The sequence below is a fragment of the Phoxinus phoxinus genome, assembly GCF_949152265.1.
Source record: "Phoxinus phoxinus genome assembly, chromosome: 23".
Taxonomy (NCBI): Eukaryota; Metazoa; Chordata; class Actinopteri; order Cypriniformes; family Leuciscidae; genus Phoxinus; species Phoxinus phoxinus.
The window spans coordinates 1165786-1184392 of record NC_136898.1 but is presented as its reverse complement, the minus strand read 5'-3'; the positions used below and the strand labels follow the sequence as shown (position 1 = coordinate 1184392).

Genomic DNA, 18607 nt, shown 5'->3' with positions numbered 1-18607 from the left:
TCGGGGGAAATATCACAGCTTGTGTTGGCTGAGATGATGACGGCTTCTCTCAGACACTAAAGGAGTCGTGGCCAGATCAGCTCTCAACCTCGACCACACTTGTGTTGGGCTGAACCCGGCGGGCACAGCTCAGCTCCCATGAGCCTCCTCTGCCAAGCTGCGCCCGCACACATCGACGGCGCATATGAAAACAATTACATTAATTGCATGTCTTTGGCTACTTGTGCTAAATTACACAAGCTAGTGAATTAAGGGCCATTTACATAGTTGAATTCTCCCGTCTCACCTCTGAAACGCTGCCGCTGATGAAGTGAAGCCAGCAGAGTTTGCATCTAGCGCTCAAATCCTCGTCACACACACTGAAGCTGATGCTGGGTTTGGAATAGCTGTCAAGCCTATGATTGCTGCAGTATATACATACCATATAGACCTTATGCGGCAGAGAAACAAGCGCGCCGCCATCTTTAGAATATTGTCTTTGAACTTCCGCTTTTGCGGTCGCTCTGTATATCTCTATGGCATCGCTGTCCAGGAGTAATTCGCTTTTGAAGTGGATTTACTTAATGTAGAGTTAATGAAAGTTATCATGAGGATTGTAATGTTTAAAGCAGAAGTCTTAACACATATCAGTCGACCGGGAAGATTTTAAAACGAGCCGTTCATTCATAAATACGCAAGATCGCTGTGAAAATACAGACCGGAAGACAAAAGACGGCGAGCGCAGCGCTGGAAAGGGGCGGAGCTACAGAAGCTCTATAAAGCGCTACTTAAATAAATAAACTTTACTTGTATGACTTTAAATTAAAATGTCTCTATGAACTATGTGTCCTTACAAACTCTGCACTCAACATCACCAATCTGAACTGAAAGATAAGATAAGGTTTCCGGGTTTGTCATTGGTCAGCCAGTCAGTTAGCCCCGCCCCAAACTCACATGATTGGCTGAGCCACAAATCGGAATGTTGGGTCGTTCAAACAAACGCATCAAAGCTGTAAAAGTGTGACAGTGTTTCACTCTTCAGGAATGCAACTACCAATGGCTGACTCTGAACTTTAGACTGATGCTCTGAACATCTAACATGCTAATTTCCTATATGCATGGAATATCCAAATTAGGTTTTAGCATCGATATCGCAATGTGCGCATCCGCAATAGTCACATGACACGATGTGCTATGCCAAGTATAATAATAGCCAGCTTTCCCCCGGTTCAGAACGCATGTGATTCACGGATTAATTGCAAATTTTAACCATCATATAGTGAAAGTTTATCATTTGCATGTGTTTTTAGGTCAAGTCAGGCATCAAGCGCAAGAGGACTCGCGCACTATTTTCTGTACACACACTAGGGCTGTCACTTTTGAGAAAAATCTAATTCGAACGGATATGAAATACCAAGCTATGTTTTCTCATATATATATTTGAATATCTACACCCAACTGCAATAAGAGAGAGCGGCAGCCCTGGTAAGATCATTTCGTTCCTTTACTTTTAATGAAGATTATTATTATTGTGTGTTAAAGCGTCTGCGACTGACTTTCACTTTAATTTGCACGTTGGCTTGATGCTTGATGAATAGATAATCTGCGGTGACGTGTTGCAGCGCGCCGTCATATCTGACTATAACATATATAGCCTAACACGCTTTCAAAATAACACGCTTTTTTAAAATAAAAAACAAACGGTCTAATCATAGACTGTAAAAAATGCGCGACACACAGCACTTTAAAAACCGGATAGTTTATTTGTAGTTCGATTACAAATATTCACTCTAAAAAATGCTGGGTTGTTTCAACCCAATTTTGGGTAAAATATGGACAAACCCAAACGTTGGGTTAAAAACGTCATGTAAAAATTTAACCCAGAGGTTGGGTTTGTCCATATTTTACCCAAAATTGGGTTGAAACAACCCAGCATTTTTTAGAGTGTTTCACGTCATGTTCGAATGCATATTCGAATATGCTATCGAATAAAAAGTGACAGCCCTAATATACACACACACACGATCCGGACATGTACAGGCAAGATGAAGTCAAGATGCCCATCTCGGCGAGTATCCTCTTAAACACGGTCGGTTATGCGTTGTAAAAAGAGAAAGAAATTTATATTCTCATTTAGTATATAGTCATTTATATTAGATCTGTGCATTCGTCTTAAAGTGGCAGCAGCCTAATATACCCGCAGCTGTTTGTGTCACCAATGATGATAAAACAACAAAAGAGAAAATTACTTGTACTTGTTACAAAGATAAATTATATAAATTAATTACATTAGTTATTTTATTTTAAAGGTAATCAATTTCTGTACCTGAATACAGTTAGATCTACCTCAAAAACCTAAAGCACTGCTTTTTTTCTTCTATTGTATTTATCTATGCTTGGCATTTGTTTATTATATTCTATGCAGATTCAATCCTCTACAAAATCACCCTAATTATTCTAGAAATAGAGCTATTCAAATCATCTAGTGATGTTTAATTATTTACATATATATCGCAGGAAAAAAAATATTGCAATGTACGTTTTTTCCAATATCATGCAGCCCTATGACCTACTTCATTTGATTTCATGTGCATGGAATATTGTATCCCACAATGCAATGCAGTGCACTCAACCCTCTATTCCATACATAGTGTGAAAGCAAGCATACAGCAGGACACGTATGAGTAGTACAGTACAGTAGCATGTTCTTCTCTCTCTGGTCACATGTCTAGTTGAGTGTGTTGTGTTGAGGTAAATCACTGCTGTGTGTGAGTCCGTGTTAAACAGCATCTGTGTCCAGATCGAAGCTCGTCCCCTCATAACTCACGGTGGAAGAGCCCGACGCGACACGCTCACAAATCACACTCGCAATTAATATCCTCAATGAGAGCGCAGAGCCTTCTACAGCTCCTGAACTTTATGGCGTTTCCATTGATCACCGTTCCACAACAACAAAACGCTGCTTATTTATCGCTCTGGAGTGTTACTCAGGCCCTGATTAAAACATCTGTCACATACAAGACGCTGAAAAGGGTAAATGATCACTGGTGTTTCCATTAGTCTCCAGAGAGAGAGAGGGAGAGAGGGAGAGAGAGAGAGAGAGAGAGAGAGAGAGAGAGAGAGCGAGAGAGAGAGAGAGAGAGAGAGAGAGAGAGAGAGAGAGAGAGAGAGAGAGAGAGAGAGAAAGAGATTTTTTTTTTTGAGATTCACAAAGCTTTTATTTACAAAAGTTCATCTTGTTACAATGATATAGCCTCCAAAAAACAAAACAAAACCAACAAAAAACAAACAAAAAATTTAAATAAATCAATAAAGTGTGAAAATTAATTCATCTTCAAAAATGGCACATAGAGCATCATTACAGCTCCAAATATTTTCAAAAGAAAGCAGATCATCAATACTTTTATAATAATAAAAATCAATTAAGATTCTAGATTGTACCAAGTTAAAAAACAATACAACAATGTGAGAGATGGATGGATGGATGGATGGATGGATGGATGGATGGATGGATGGATGGATGAGAGAGAGAGAGAGAGAGAGAGAGAGAGAGAGAGAGAGGAGAGAGAGAGAGACACTTGAATATGGATTCATTTTGATTTGAATCAAAGGTTACAATGATTTTTCTGCGGTAACACTGACCTGAGATCAGACTGACTGTAACTAAAGCCAACAGGTTAATGAGGAGGACTAATTAGGTCTTCTAACCTCACTGAAGAAACACAAGTACTGTACAAAGTGTTTGCTGTCAGCAAATAGAAATAAATAAACAGACTAAAGCGCTTAGAGACACTATGAAATCAAAATTGACAATTCTTGTTTGTTTTTTAAATGATTTATCATTATTGTGTTAAATTCTTGACTCAGAATAAGTTCCTCTCGCAGCTTCTCTTCTCTTCTCTGATGATGTGGGCGGGGCTATAACCTGTCACTCACATGAGATCAGCCAATAGCAAACCACATGTGTTCTCGTTCCAGAAGCGTTTCTCTAGATATACGTCACAATAGAGGAGAAAAGACTGGCACAACTATCGTTTCATGCCGACTTTAATATAGTTCCTAATCTAGTTGTCTAATAAACCTGGCATTGTGCTTTACGAATATTGTTGACTGTTTCACAAATTGCTTTTGTAAGTCGCTTTGCATAAAAGAATCTGCTACATAAATGCACTCAAAAATATATAGTGTGAATCACAAACAAATGAACCAATTTTTTAAATGACTCAATCAAATGATTCACTTTATTGGTTTGAATTAGTCTTGCTGAATTCATTGGACTGATTTAAACTAATTAGTCTAGTGAGTGACTTCCTGATAACCTGATTAACAAAGATTACCATTCTCAAAAAATATATAATGTTATAATAAGTGGACTTTAATTGGTAAAAAAAAAAAAAAATGTAAGCGTGATTTTGAATGAGATTTCACTTATTGCATGTCATGGCTGGTCAGGATAAAAAAGATGTGATTTATGACTTGTCGTTTTATTGCATTACATTTCAGGTTATTGCACTGTCTAAAGTGGCGGTCACATGACTGTAAGCATGTGCAATTATTTCAGCCAAATACGAGCAATAAAGAGTGTTTGTGAATAATCCTGATCAGCGGATTGTAGATGAATTATTACATCTCTCCTGCAATAGAGGAGTATAGACGTCGCCCTGACACTGCTCTCTACACACTAAGAATGAGCGCTGTGTTAGTACGGCAGTATCTGCTCCCAGCATCTCTTTATGCCGAGAAAACATCTCGTTCTGCGACGGCTCTCTGTTGGAAAGTGACAGAAAGGCTCGGAAATTCTGATCCGGGGAAAACCCCTTTGACTTGAAAAACCCCCCCAAAAACCCAGAATAAAATACAATAAAATAATAAATAAATAAAATAATAATTACATACATATATATTATATAAAATAAAAACAAAAAAACAATGTCAAATAAAAAAGTATAATATAAAAGAATAAATTAAATAAATAAATTAAATAAATTAAATAAATTAAATAAATTAAATAAATTAAATATGTAATAAAGAAAAGAAAACAATATAAAATAAAATAAAAAACATAAAATAATAAAATAAAAATATTTAATATAAAATCTAAAATAAAATGACAAAAAACTGGGAATCCCTGCTTTAATAAATCACATTAACTGAGTTGTAACTGCAGTGAACAGGCGTCCCTGTATCGGTGTGTAGATGTATCTGGGTGTGTGTCTGTCTCAGTGTCTGCAACAGCGACGGGATCGAGACTCTAGTGAGACACGGGACATCCAGCCCGGGATATAAACTATTTAGGAGAAGTGTGGAGTCTGCATGAGGGATGCCAGATGAATTGTTGGAACGAGTGAGATCAGCAGTTGTTTATAAACACCGAGCGCTGTGATTGGTTAGATTATAGATGCGTGCTGTTGTTTAGTAACACAAAACAGGGGAAACGACCACAAGAATGTCAGTGTCACACAATTCAACGAAAGGAAACATTCGAATTTGAGTTCCTGTTTATGTGTGTGTGTGTGTGTGTGTGTGTGTGTGTGTGTGTGTGTGTGTGTGTGTGTGTGTGTGTGTGGACTCACAGGCGATGCGGACGTGGGCCTTTCGGCTCTTGGTGGTTCCTGCTGAGCTCCAGGCCACACACTGACACCAGAAATCCTCCAGACCGAACAGTTCCTCCACTTGCTGACGGGTGATCTCGATACTGGCCTCCCGAACCACCAGACCTACACACACACACACACACACAGAGAGAGTCACTGACACTGAGACATCAAGGTTCTGCAGTCAGACGCTCATACGCTTGACCTCTGGCTGTAATTCAAGTGTCAGTATGTGTGTATATATATATATATATATACAGTAGTCAACATTTGAAGTGGATAAAAAAGTCCATCAAAGTTGTCCCAAGACAAGAGCGGGTATTGTTCAAAATTCATGTATAACTTTGATGAAAGGTTCAAATGTTGATTATATGTTTAAAATAACATTTTATACCAATAAATATTTATTTAAAAAAGTATTATATTATAAAATAATATAAATAATATATTTAAAAAAATTAATTAAAATAAAAACAACACAACATTAATTTAAATAACTTATTAAATAGTATTTTTTTTTTCCTGCTATGGAAGTTAATGGGTACAGTCTACTGTTTGGTTACCGACATTCTTCCAAATATCTTTCTTTGTGTTCAGGAAAAGAAATAAATTAATACAGGTTTGAAACAACTTGAGGGTGAGTAAATGATGACAGAATTTTAATTTTAAAGTGAACTATCCCTTTAATGTGTGCCGTCACAGCACACGTCATAAACAAACCCGTGCCGCTGAGGTGCCGAGATCACCGTGAGAAGCGTGATGCACTGCGAGTGTGTTTGGGCAGATCGACTGCGAGTGTGTTTGAGCAGATCGACTGCGAGTGTGATTGAGCAGATCGACTGCGAGTGTGTTTGGGCAGATCGACTGCGAGTGTGTTTGGGCAGATCGACTGCGAGTGTGATTGAGCAGATCGACTGCGAGTGTGTTTGGGCAGATCGACTGCGAGTGTGATTGAGCAGATCGACTGCGAGTGTTTGGGCAGATCGACTGCGAGTGTGTTTGGGCAGATCGACTGCGAGTGTGTTTGGGCAGATCGACTGCGAGTGTGATTGAGCAGATCGACTGCGAGTGTGTTTGGGCAGATCGACTGCGAGTGTGTTTGGGCAGATCGACTGCGAGTGTGTTTGGGCAGATCGACTGCGAGTGTGTTTGGGCAGATCGACTGCGAGTGTGTTTGAGCAGATCGACTGCGAGTGTGTTTGGGCAGATCGACTGCGAGTGTGTTTGGGCAGATCGACTGCGAGTGTGTTTGGGCAGATCGACTGCGAGTGTGTTTGAGCAGATCGACTGCGAGTGTGTTTGGGCAGATCAACTGCGAGTGTGTTTGAGCAGATCGACTGCGAGTGTGTTTGGGCAGATCGACTGCGAGTGTGTTTGGGCAGATCGACTGCGAGTGTGTTTGAGCAGATCGACTGCGAGTGTTTGGGCAGATCGACTGCGAGTGTTTGGGCAGATCGACTGCGAGTGTGTTAGGGCAGATCGACTGCGAGTGTGTTTGGGCAGATCGACTGCGAGTGTTTGGGCAGATCGACTGCGAGTGTGTTTGGGCAGATCGACTGCGAGTGTGTTTGAGCAGATCGACTGCGAGTGTGTTTGGGCAGATCGACTGCGAGTGTGTTTGAGCAGATCGACTGCGAGTGTGTTTGGGCAGATCCACTGCGAGTGTGTTTGAGCAGATCGACTGCGAGTGTGTTTGGGCAGATCGACTGCGAGTGTGTTTGGGCAGATCGACTGCGAGTGTGTTTGAGCAGATCGACTGCGAGTGTTTGGGCAGATCGACTGCGAGTGTGTTTGGGCAGATCGACTGCGAGTGTGTTTGGGCAGATCGACTGCGAGTGTTTGGGCAGATCGACTGCGAGTGTTTGGGCAGATCGACTGCGAGTGTGTTTGGGCAGATCGACTGCGAGTGTGTTTGAGCAGATCGACTGCGAGTGTTTGGGCAGATCGACTGCGAGTGTGTTTGAGCAGATCGACTGCGAGTGTTTGAGCAGATCGACTGCGAGTGTTTGGGCAGATCGACTGCGAGTGTGTTTGGGCAGATCGACTGCGAGTGTGTTTGGGCAGATCGACTGCGAGTGTTTGGGCAGATCGACTGCGAGTGTGTTTGGGCAGATCGACTGCGAGTGTGTTTGGGCAGATCGACTGCGAGTGTGTTTGGGCAGATCGACTGCGAGTGTTTGGGCAGATCGACTGCGAGTGTGTTTGGGCAGATCGACTGCGAGTGTGTTTGGGCAGATCGACTGCGAGTGTGTTTGGGCAGATCGACTGTGAGTGTGTTTGGGCAGATCGACTGCGAGTGTGTTTAGGCAGATCGACTGCGAGTGTGTTTGACTAAATCGACTGCGAGTGTGATTGAGCTGTTGTGAGTTTTTGGAAACGTCATGGCTCCCGAATCCTGTTTCCTAAACTCCTCTGATTATTGTTCATCTGGCCGCTCAACAAACGAACGTTTGCCTTCAGCCCGGATCCTCCTCTCGAAGCGCCACATTACGACCCATGTCCTCATTCTTTACGCCTTCAGCCTTATATATTTCATCATTTATGGCGGGACACAGAGATGTAGAGCGTCTAATCGGATCAGAAACATTAAACACTGTCTCTGGATGAGCGTGTAAGAGGAGACGCTGAATCGGAGTGTGTGTCGGTGTGAGTCGAGCCTAACGGGTCCCAGAGGTTCTGATTGGGTTGTTTTTGGGTACATGCACAGGTTCTGATTGGGTCGTTTTTGGGTACATGCACAGGTTCTGATTGGGTCGTTTTTGGGTACATGCACAGGTTCTGATTGGGTCGTTTTCGGGCACAGGATCTGATTGGGTCTTTTTTGGGCACAGGATCTGATTGGGTCGTTTTTGGGTACATGCACAGGTTCTGATTGTGTCGTTTAGGGCACAGGTTCTGATTGGGTCTTTTTTGGGCACAGGATCTGATTGGGTCGTTTAGGGCACAGGTTCTGATTGGGTCTTTTTTGGGCACAGGATCTGATTGGGTCGTTTTCGGCACAGGTTCTGATTGGGTTGTTTTTGGGCAAAGGATTTGATTGGTTTGTTTTCGGCACAGGTTCTGATTGGGTTGTTTTTGGGCAATGGATCTGATTGGCTCGTTTTTGGCACAGGTTCTGATTGGGTTGTTTTTGTGCACAGGATCTGATTGGGTCGTTTTGGGGCACAGAATCTGATTGGGTCGTTTTCGGGCACAGTTTCTGATTGGGTCGTTTTTGGGCACAGGATCTGATTGGGTCGTTTTTGGGCACAGGATCTGATTTGGTCTTTCGGCACAGGTTCTGATTGGGTCGTTTTCAGCACAGGTTCTGATTGGGTTGTTTTTGGGCACAGGATCTGATTGGGTCATTTTCAGCACAGGTTCTGATTTGGTCTTTTTCGGCACAGGATTTGATTGGGTCGTTTTCAGCACAGATTCTGATTGGGTTGTTTTTGGGCACAGGATCTGATTGGGTCGTTTTCAGCACAGGTTCTGATTGGGTTGTTTTTGGGCACAGGATCTGATTGGGTCGGTTTCAGCACAGGTTCTGATTGGGTTGTTTTTGGGCACAGGATCTGATTGGGTCGTTTTCAGCACAGGTTCTGATTGGGTTGTTTTTGGGCACAGGATCTGATTGGGTCGGTTTCAGCACAGGTTCTGATTGGGTTGTTTTTGGGCAAAGGATCTGATTGGGTCGTTTTCGGCACAGGTTCTGATTGGGTTGTTCTTGGGCACAGGATCTGATTGGGTCGTTTTCGGCACAGATTCTGATTGGGTTGTTTTTGGGCAAAGGATCTGATTGGGTCGTTTTCGGCACAGATTCTGATTGGGTTGTTTTTGGGCACAGGTTCTGATTGGGTTGTTTTTGGGCACAGGTTCTGATTGGGTTGTTTTTGGGAAAAGGATCTGATTGGGTCGTTTTCGGCACAGGTTCTGATTGGGTTGCATTGCCAGCGGCAGCAGCCTGAGCCATAAAGCCACAGTAATCCTCTATGCAAATGTGGCTTCTCTGCTCTCCCACATACTAATGGCTTGTGCTTCATCTGCAGACATTTACAATCACATGTGCCGGTAACTCCCTCACAAAGATAAACTACAACCGTTTTTAGACATGCAAACTGCAAATATCATGGGATATGAATAGGGTTTATTTGAATCAATAGGATTTCAGGATAAAATTACATAAATAGAAGAAGAGAAATGTACATTTTAACATATGATGCATTCATATATAACAAATTATAAATAAATTTTAAAATATAAAAACAAAATATAGTTATTACACACTATTTTCAGAATTTGTAATATGTCCCCCTTCACTCGTTCATGTTAAAAGATCCTGCAGTGTGAGAAATTATTATTTTAAAAGTACAAATTAATATACAATCTCATAAAAACTGAATAGATCATAATTATAAAAAATAAAAAATACATATCATTAATGTATCATTAAATAAAAAATAATGATGAAAATATAATTACTATAAAATATTATAAAACATAAAAATGACATTACAATAAATATAATATATATATATATAGCCTATATATATATAAAACTACATATATATATATATATAATACATATATTATATACATATAAAAACTATATTTATGAATATTAAAATAAATATATATGTATACTATATTATTTTTTGTATATATACATTTAAATATAATACATTTTATATTATTTAATACAATATTTATATATATTGTTTTATAATAAAAGAAATATAGAAAAAATAATAAATAAAAATACACACACACATATATAAATTATGTATCTCTCTCTATATATATATATTTTATTATTATTATTATTTATGTATACAAAATATAATATAAAATATATAATATTTATAGCTTTTTTTTTACTTAACTTTCTTTTGACTATCTCTGACTTTCTTTAAGTCATACGAGCTGTTGATAATAATGAAAACTAACAGTCCAATAGTTCGATTAAGCACTAAGCACTGTTAGTAGTAAAGTCCCCATCAGCTCTGGCTCCATTCTGCTGTTGAACACACACTTATCACAATATACTGTACACACAGTACAGCTCAATACCCTGTTTAACTCAGAAATAAAGTAAAATGAGTTGCAAACACTGATGTTCTATTCTACATCCAGACCTGAAACAACACAGCAGTATTTTGTCCACCAAAGACGGTAAAATGCAGACGGAAAGGAACACAAACAGGCTTGTATTCTCTCTCCAACACAGGAAGAGTTATTTACCCGCTTATTAGGATTAGGAATCTAGTGCTGGCACTGAAATTACATTTTTAATGCGCTGAATACAGTCAGCTCGCCTGCTCACATTTCTCACACATTTTTTCTGTCCTCCAAAGCCAACAAAGACTCGAACTTGGCATTATATTTACATCAAAATTGCATTATATTGGAAGCTACAATGCAGAACGGCTTTATTGGAAACGCATCGTTCATCTGCAGCTGAATTATTCCCGAGGCCGTCGTCTAGCGCTCATTCAACTACTCCACAGTCCTCGTTTCAGAAGATCCTGTGTGACACAAAGGAGGGCGAGACATCACAGTCTGGAAACGGTCACATGATGCGAGAGACATGTTTGATTCGCGGGTCGAGCCCGTGGGAACGGCACCTCTACCGACCCAGCGCTGCTCACTGACCCAAGCCCGATTGACCTTGTTTATGAGCCGTTATGAGCATCAATAATTAACGCTGGAGCTTCAGAGCGGAGGAATAATGGCACTGTGAAGATTACAGATGCTTTACCTACTGATTAAGACGATATGCACCTTTTTTATTTTTAAAACATGGCATTGTTATGATTAGCACAATAATAAATAATAATATCATATTTTTTATTATATATAATATTTACGATACAAAATTACAGAGCAGAGAAATAATGTCAATGTGTAAAAGTATAAATGTTTTACCTAATTATTAAATCCGCATTTTTTTAAATAAATTGCATTGTTTTGAGGCGATTAATAAATAATATTATTTTATCATATTTATAATAATATTTACAATACAACATTTCTTAAAAGTTCAAACTTTCAAGCAAAAGGGTTAAAAAGTTACAAACTTGTTTCTACCCAACATTATAATAATATAAATAATCTGGAAGAAGTTAATGTTGTAATAACAATAATAATAATAAATCATAAAATAGAATTATATATAACATTATGAAATATAAAAAAATGTATTATAAAGTAAGTCATAATTATTACACATAAATTATAAAGTGATATTATATTTAAAAAATAATGAATATAATAATAAATATTATATTCATATAAAACTTGATTTTAAATATAAGAAAATTATATGTAAAAACTAATTTTAAATCTAAATATATTATGTATTATATTATATATTGAAATATATGAAATTATATTTAAAAAGATATTTGAAATATAATAAGTAAAACTTTATCAGCTATCATACTGATTCTCAATCGTCACTTAAATATAACACAATTATTGGCTAGTTAAGCGAAATCGTTTCCTTAAAAATGCAATAAACCCGGAGCGCTCATCTCGCCGCCGACCTCCTGAACGGCACGCTCTTATTACTGGAGAAATGATGATGATATAATTTTCCTGCCTGTCATACATTACGTCTGATCTGTCTTCTCCCCTGTTTGACATGATGCATTATTGATGTGCAGATCATCACAATCATCATCCTCATCCTCACGGCTCTGGGTTCTTCTTCATCGATCTGTTGGATCACGGTGAAGGGAGTGTCTCGATTAGCGCTTCACGTCATCGCTCAAGTCTGCGGTGTGCATTACATCGCTGTAGCGACATATAATTAACTTAGCCTGCTTTGTAGCAATCAATGTCGCTGCCCTCAGGAGATTAACATCAGTGATGCTTCAGTTCAGAAGATCCTCACCTGACCTCCATTACCCCCCCGCTCGCTTGTTTACATGCAAGGCCTGAGAGATGAGATTGACCTTTACCTTTTTCCCAGGGAGCAATGTGCTTATAATATGACAAATGTAGCGCATAAAGACCTTTAGGGGCGCAATGGAGGGATACGGAGACATGTACAAGCTAAATTATTTAATTTACTTGAATACAAAAAGTACAGCTTTAAACTGTATTCATTTAATAATTGTTAACATTGAAATTATTTTCAACTTAAACTTGAAGTCGAATTTCAACTTAAACATTGAATTAAATTCCAGGTAATACCCAAAATATCCAATAATAGGGTTAATTCAGGACCGGAAATAATGCAGGATATTTAATTATAAACAAGCCTGTAATACACAAGGGCTCTTATTTTGAAATGTCTACTACTTCCAGCTGCTCAGACATAAAATATGCATCTTACAACCATCTAAACCATCCAACAATACAAAGAACATACAGTAAACATTGTCATAATTCACCAGCGCGACAGTAGATCGGGAGGAATCATATGTGCGGTTTTCATTGATTGCGAACTGAGATTGAGAACGAGCTACAACAACGGCTTTTACTTTGAACGTGCAGCGCTCACATATTGATTTTATTAAATCATTGCCTTTTGAGGTTTAATAATTCATTTAAACCATTTTACAATTACTGTCTTCATTATGGAAGCTTGTGTCGCCACAGAATAAAAGATAAAAAAGGTTATTGCGACTTTTTATCTTACAATTCTTATGTTTTTTTTCTCAATTGTAACTTTATATTTCACAATTCTGACTTTATATCACGCAATTCTGACTTTATATCACGCAATTCTGACTTTATAACACGCAATTCTGACTTTATAACACACAATTCTGACTTTATATCACGCAATTCTGACTTTATATCACGCAATTCTGACTTTATAACACGCAATTCTGACTTTATATCATGCAATTCTGACTTTATATCACGCAATTCTGACTTTATATCACGCAATTCTGACTTTATAACACAATTCTGACTTTATAACACGCAATTCTGACTTTATATCACAATTCTGTCTATAACACGCAATTCTGACTTTATATCACAATTCTGTCTATAACACGCAATCCTGACTTTATATCACAATTCTGTCTATAACACGCAATCCTGACTTTATATCACAATTCTGTCTATAACACGCAATTCTGACTTTATATCACAATTCTGTCTATAACACGCAATCCTGACTTTATATCACAATTCTGTCTATAACACGCAATTCTGACTTTATATCACAATTCTGTCTATAACACGCAATTCTGACTTTATATCACAATTCTGTCTATAACACGCAATCCTGACTTTATATCACAATTCTGTCTATAACACGCAATTCTGACTTTATATCACGCAATTGCGACTATATTACTTTAAAAAAATCAGAATTGTGAGATATAAACTCAAATTTTGAGAAAAAAAGTCAAATTATATTTTAAAATGTTTAATTCTGTGGCGAAAACAAGCTTCCATACTTCAGGCCCCAAAAAACAAACATTACGACTTCTGATACACCATTTATGACATTTTATCGTTTTTATGACCTTAAATTTGTAAAAAAAAAAAATCTGCACACAGACTCCTAAATACATTTTCCAGTTCACATACATCTATTTTCAGTGGCAAATGTGAGCGAAATGCTCGATCCCTGATATTTAAGCCTTATTATGACCTTATGTTTGAAAAAAAAAAGCAGCTGATTTTAAGTGAGATTGACGCTGATGGCAAAAGCACGAGATTGGAGCGTACCCATTCACTCCTGGTGACCGTTTCGTGTGGCGAGCGACATAATTAAACACGGCGGGTGAAAAACACACGGCTCGGGAGAAACAAATCGACTGCCATCCATCTTGCTTCCACCCGTGTCATTCCTAAGTGCAATAGCTCACGCCAACCGAACGGGCCGGAATTAAAACTGGCCGACACCCATCGGAATAATTCAGATGAACGCGCGAGTCGCTATAAATAGATGCGATCCTGAAACCCCATCAGTAATGTGAGTTCAGAGGCGCGGATGAGTGTTTAAGAGGCCGGATCAATAGGAGAACATTTGAGTAGGTGTTTCTCCTCAAAGCGACTCCATTGCCTTCCACAGAAATCCATTTGCAGTGAGCTAATGATCTGCTGCGCAGTAAGAAAAGTCTTTCTTTATTTATTTTGGGGACAGCAGGCTGGAGCCGAGTGGCTGGCACTGATAACTACCCGTCTCTGCTTGAGCCCGGCATAAAGTGTCTGTTAATCTGCCTCTCTGACCAAACACACAACCAAAACGAGAGCGAGAGACACCGATAACAAGACAGAGAGAGAGAGGGGGGGGGAGGGAGAGAGATTGGGACCATCAGATCAGGTTTCCGTCAGCTCAAATAGCTATTGACCAGCTCAACCAGCCTCTATCTGCGGCTCTTTTCTGTCAATCAGGGGAAATTAGAGACAGCGCTGAGGAGAGAGAGAGAGAGAGAGAGAGAGATGAGAGAGAGAGAGAGAGAGAGAGAGAGAGAGAGAGAGAGAGAGAGAGAGAGAGAGAGAGAGAGAGAGAACAGCGAGGAAATGTCCAGAATAGCATTCGACCACAACACTCTGTGTAATGCCAACTACAGTTGTACAAAATGTGCACTAATGTCATTGAAACGTTTATATATATATATATATATATATATATATATATATATATATAGAGAGAGAGAGAGAGAGAGAGAGAGAGAGAGGAGAGAGAGAGAGAGAGAGAAGAGAGAGAGAGAGAGAGAGAGAGAGAACAGCGAGGAAATGTCCAGAATAGCATTCGACCACAACACTCTGTGTAATGCCAACTACAGTTGTACAAAATGTGCACTAATGTCATTGAAACGTTTATATATATATATATATATATATATATATATATATAGAGAGAGAGAGAGAGAGAGAGAGAGAGAGAGAGAGAGAGAGAGAAAGAGAGAGAAAGAGAGAGAGTAATATATAACTGCAATTTTACTCTTCAGCTCTTTTTTTTATCAAACTGATGTCAAAAAGATTAAGTGAGTATATGATTTAAAAAATAAACATGTGATGCGATCTGGGAAGACCCTATTACACATTTATTATTTTATCGTTTGTCTGTAACAAAAGTTATGGTTATCTGAAGTCGGCTGATCGCTATGATTTTCAGGAATGGAATTTTTTGAAAACCGTTTTGGAATTGGACGATTGAGAGGCGAGCAAGATCTTTTAAGCGAGAGGGACTTCAGACTCTGTTGTTCTCTTGTGCTCCGCTCCGCATCTCACGATAACGTTGGATAAAAATAAATACATAAAAACTTGTAGTTTACACAGCACTGGCGGGATCTTTATTCTGGTATGTGGTTTATTTTGATCGGTGAACTGTCTTTGTAGTGTTAAGAGAAGGAGAGCTGTGCGTGATTTAGTTTGTTTGCACCTCCGCTCCGCCGTGCGTGTTCTTAAAGAGAAAGACAGTCTTCTCAGCTTGCCACTATAAATCGCCATTTTTCTGCACTAAACTAGTTAATTTTCCTAAGATATATTCAGAGATGATAGACAAGATGTTATAGAATAATAATTTAATGAAAACCCAATTTTGACAAAAAACTGACATTCAATCTATTTTTAGACCTTACTGAAAACTTACCAGCGCGACATCCGACGGGTTTTCCCAGATCGCATCACATATTTTAAAAATGACTACAGAGGTTATGCAGTGACGTCCCTCAGCCGGACGGAGTGGCAGAAGAGCTGCTGAGTGACTGCATTTAACAGAGGAAACTGAGGAAACGCCAGTAAAACACACGATTATCAGTTTAAACTGAAGGTTGGACTCGATATTGTGTTCCTCACAACTCACCACAGATCCAGTGATCATGGATATTGACACGCCGAACGCTTTATATAAACACAATATCGCTCTAAATCCATGTGATCACTAATATCAGTGTTATATATATCATCATATCGTCCAGCACTAAAACTCGTGTAGTTTTTTGTCAGTGTTTATTTAAAAACGTCCCATGATGCAGAATATACGATGGTAAATATGTAATTGATGAGTTGTCAATACAATATATAACAATACAATATATAGGGTGTGATTTTACCCATAAATTGACACTAAATGATAACAGTAAATCCAGCTTTCTCTGCCTGGATCCAGTTGTTTCTGTGAGTCGCAGGATTCATTCGCTTCTCTGTTCTGTGTCTTTCAGAGTCTGTAAAAATATACCTCAGATTTCTTCTCAAATCTAGTTATACAGTCAATCTCTAAACTCTTTCCCGGTTTAGATGCGTTTTGTGTGTTTTTCGCAGCATTCACACTGAAAATCAATGATGCCACTCAGTGTTTGCAACCGCAGTCACGTGACGTCACACGCATACACACTATAGAGAGAGAAGCATAAAGCTCAGACGAACTCATACTTGCGCTCTTAGCACACAAACTCCGAGACTCAGTATTAACCTCATCTTCGTCAATGTCGCGGCTAAGAAAACTGTCGACAGGATGATTGAAAACCAGTTTGCCCGAGCTAAAGCTTAAACCCCAATACACAGATCAAGATTTTATTTCCTCTCAGCTTTTCCATTAAATTCAATTTGCATGTTTGAAAGATGTTATTGTGAGTGTGTTTGTATTAAGCTTTAGCTGGTCTCTTCTCTGAAGCACAATGGTCAGTGTGTGTGTGTGTGTGTGTGTGTGTGTGTGTGTGTGTGTGTGTGTGTGTGTGTGTGTGTGTGTGTGTGTGTGTGTGTGTGTGTGTGTGTGTGTGTGTGTGTGTGTGTGTGTGTGTGTGTGAGAGAATCAGACACCCCGAGGGCTCTGGAGCCATTACACACGACACGGCTCCTTTGATTGGTTGCATTCAGCTGCCAAAAAAGGGAAATTGAGTTGTCGCCGCTAGCGCACAGGTAGCAATCACACTCTTTGGCGTTCAGTGCCGCGTCCCTATTGAACGGCTGGATATTAAATCCCCACAGACACACACATGTGCACACGCCAGTATTGTCCATCTTATGTCTCGCCCAGCACACTACGATCCTCCCGCTGGATTCAATAAACGGTGAATTCAACGAGACGTGGAACACAGGCCATTTCATGACAATATATTGCAATTTCAGACCAGCTAAACTCCATCAACAGCTAAACAAAGTCTGATATTTAGTGATTAATTGTTAAAAAAGGTTTTTAAAAAAGTTATTTAAAAAAATTAGAGATATTTTTTTCTAAGAATATACTGATATATATATATATATATATATATATATATATATATATATATATATAGCTGTCAATCAATTAAAAATTACCTAGATTAATCACATAGTTTTTCTGATTAATCTTGATTTATTTATTATTTATTTTATTATTATTTATTAAGTAAAAACACTTATGTTTTATACGTTTTTAATATATTTTATAATGTAAAAATTTCACAGTTCATTTTGAAATTAATGATTAATGTAAAAACAACATAAATACTGTACATTTAAATACGTGTTTAATGGCATCTGGTAATGAATGAAGGCCAGATCAATGAATACAGCTACTGATGTCTCAATAAAATAGATTTTTTCCCCAAAAAAATTTAATATTGCTATATTATAGTTATTATATTATAGCTAAAGGATGACTGAAAAACGGATGCTGGGTTAATTGCGTTAAATATTTAAACGTGTTAAACTGGACAAAAATGTATTGCATTCATATTAACGTTGACAGCACTAATATAAATATATATATATATATATATATATATATATATATCCTCTAAATGTCAGTACTACATTAAACAACTATATATAATGTTGAATATAATGTATAATAATGCAGTGGGGGAATGATAATGCCAGATGTATGATGTTACCAGTAAAAGTGTCCTACATTATATTAAATATATCTAGTCAGTGAAAGAGTGCAAACATATTCGTCTAAAATAATTCTGTGTTTTCATCTTCAGAATCATGAATATAGTTATTCTGGTGTCTCTATTGTCCTGTGTTGGGTTTCAGCACCAAGTCCATCATATTAATTTACACACACAATGTAAAATTGTCAAATTTGTCCAATTTAATGCCAAATTTAGCACTTATATCAAAATTTTCTGTTTACCAACCTTTTATCATATGTC

General features: G+C 38.3%; 1 protein-coding gene across 1 annotated transcript in view; it reads right to left on the bottom strand.

Annotated features, from left to right (window-relative positions):
- Positions 1-18607, bottom strand: part of unc5cb (unc-5 netrin receptor Cb) — a 185171-nt gene that overhangs the window by 99435 nt on the left and 67129 nt on the right. The window contains exon 3 of the mRNA XM_079600070.1: positions 5553-5696. Within this exon, the coding sequence (XP_079456196.1) occupies positions 5553-5696 (144 nt within the window). The remainder of the gene's footprint in view (positions 1-5552; positions 5697-18607) is intronic.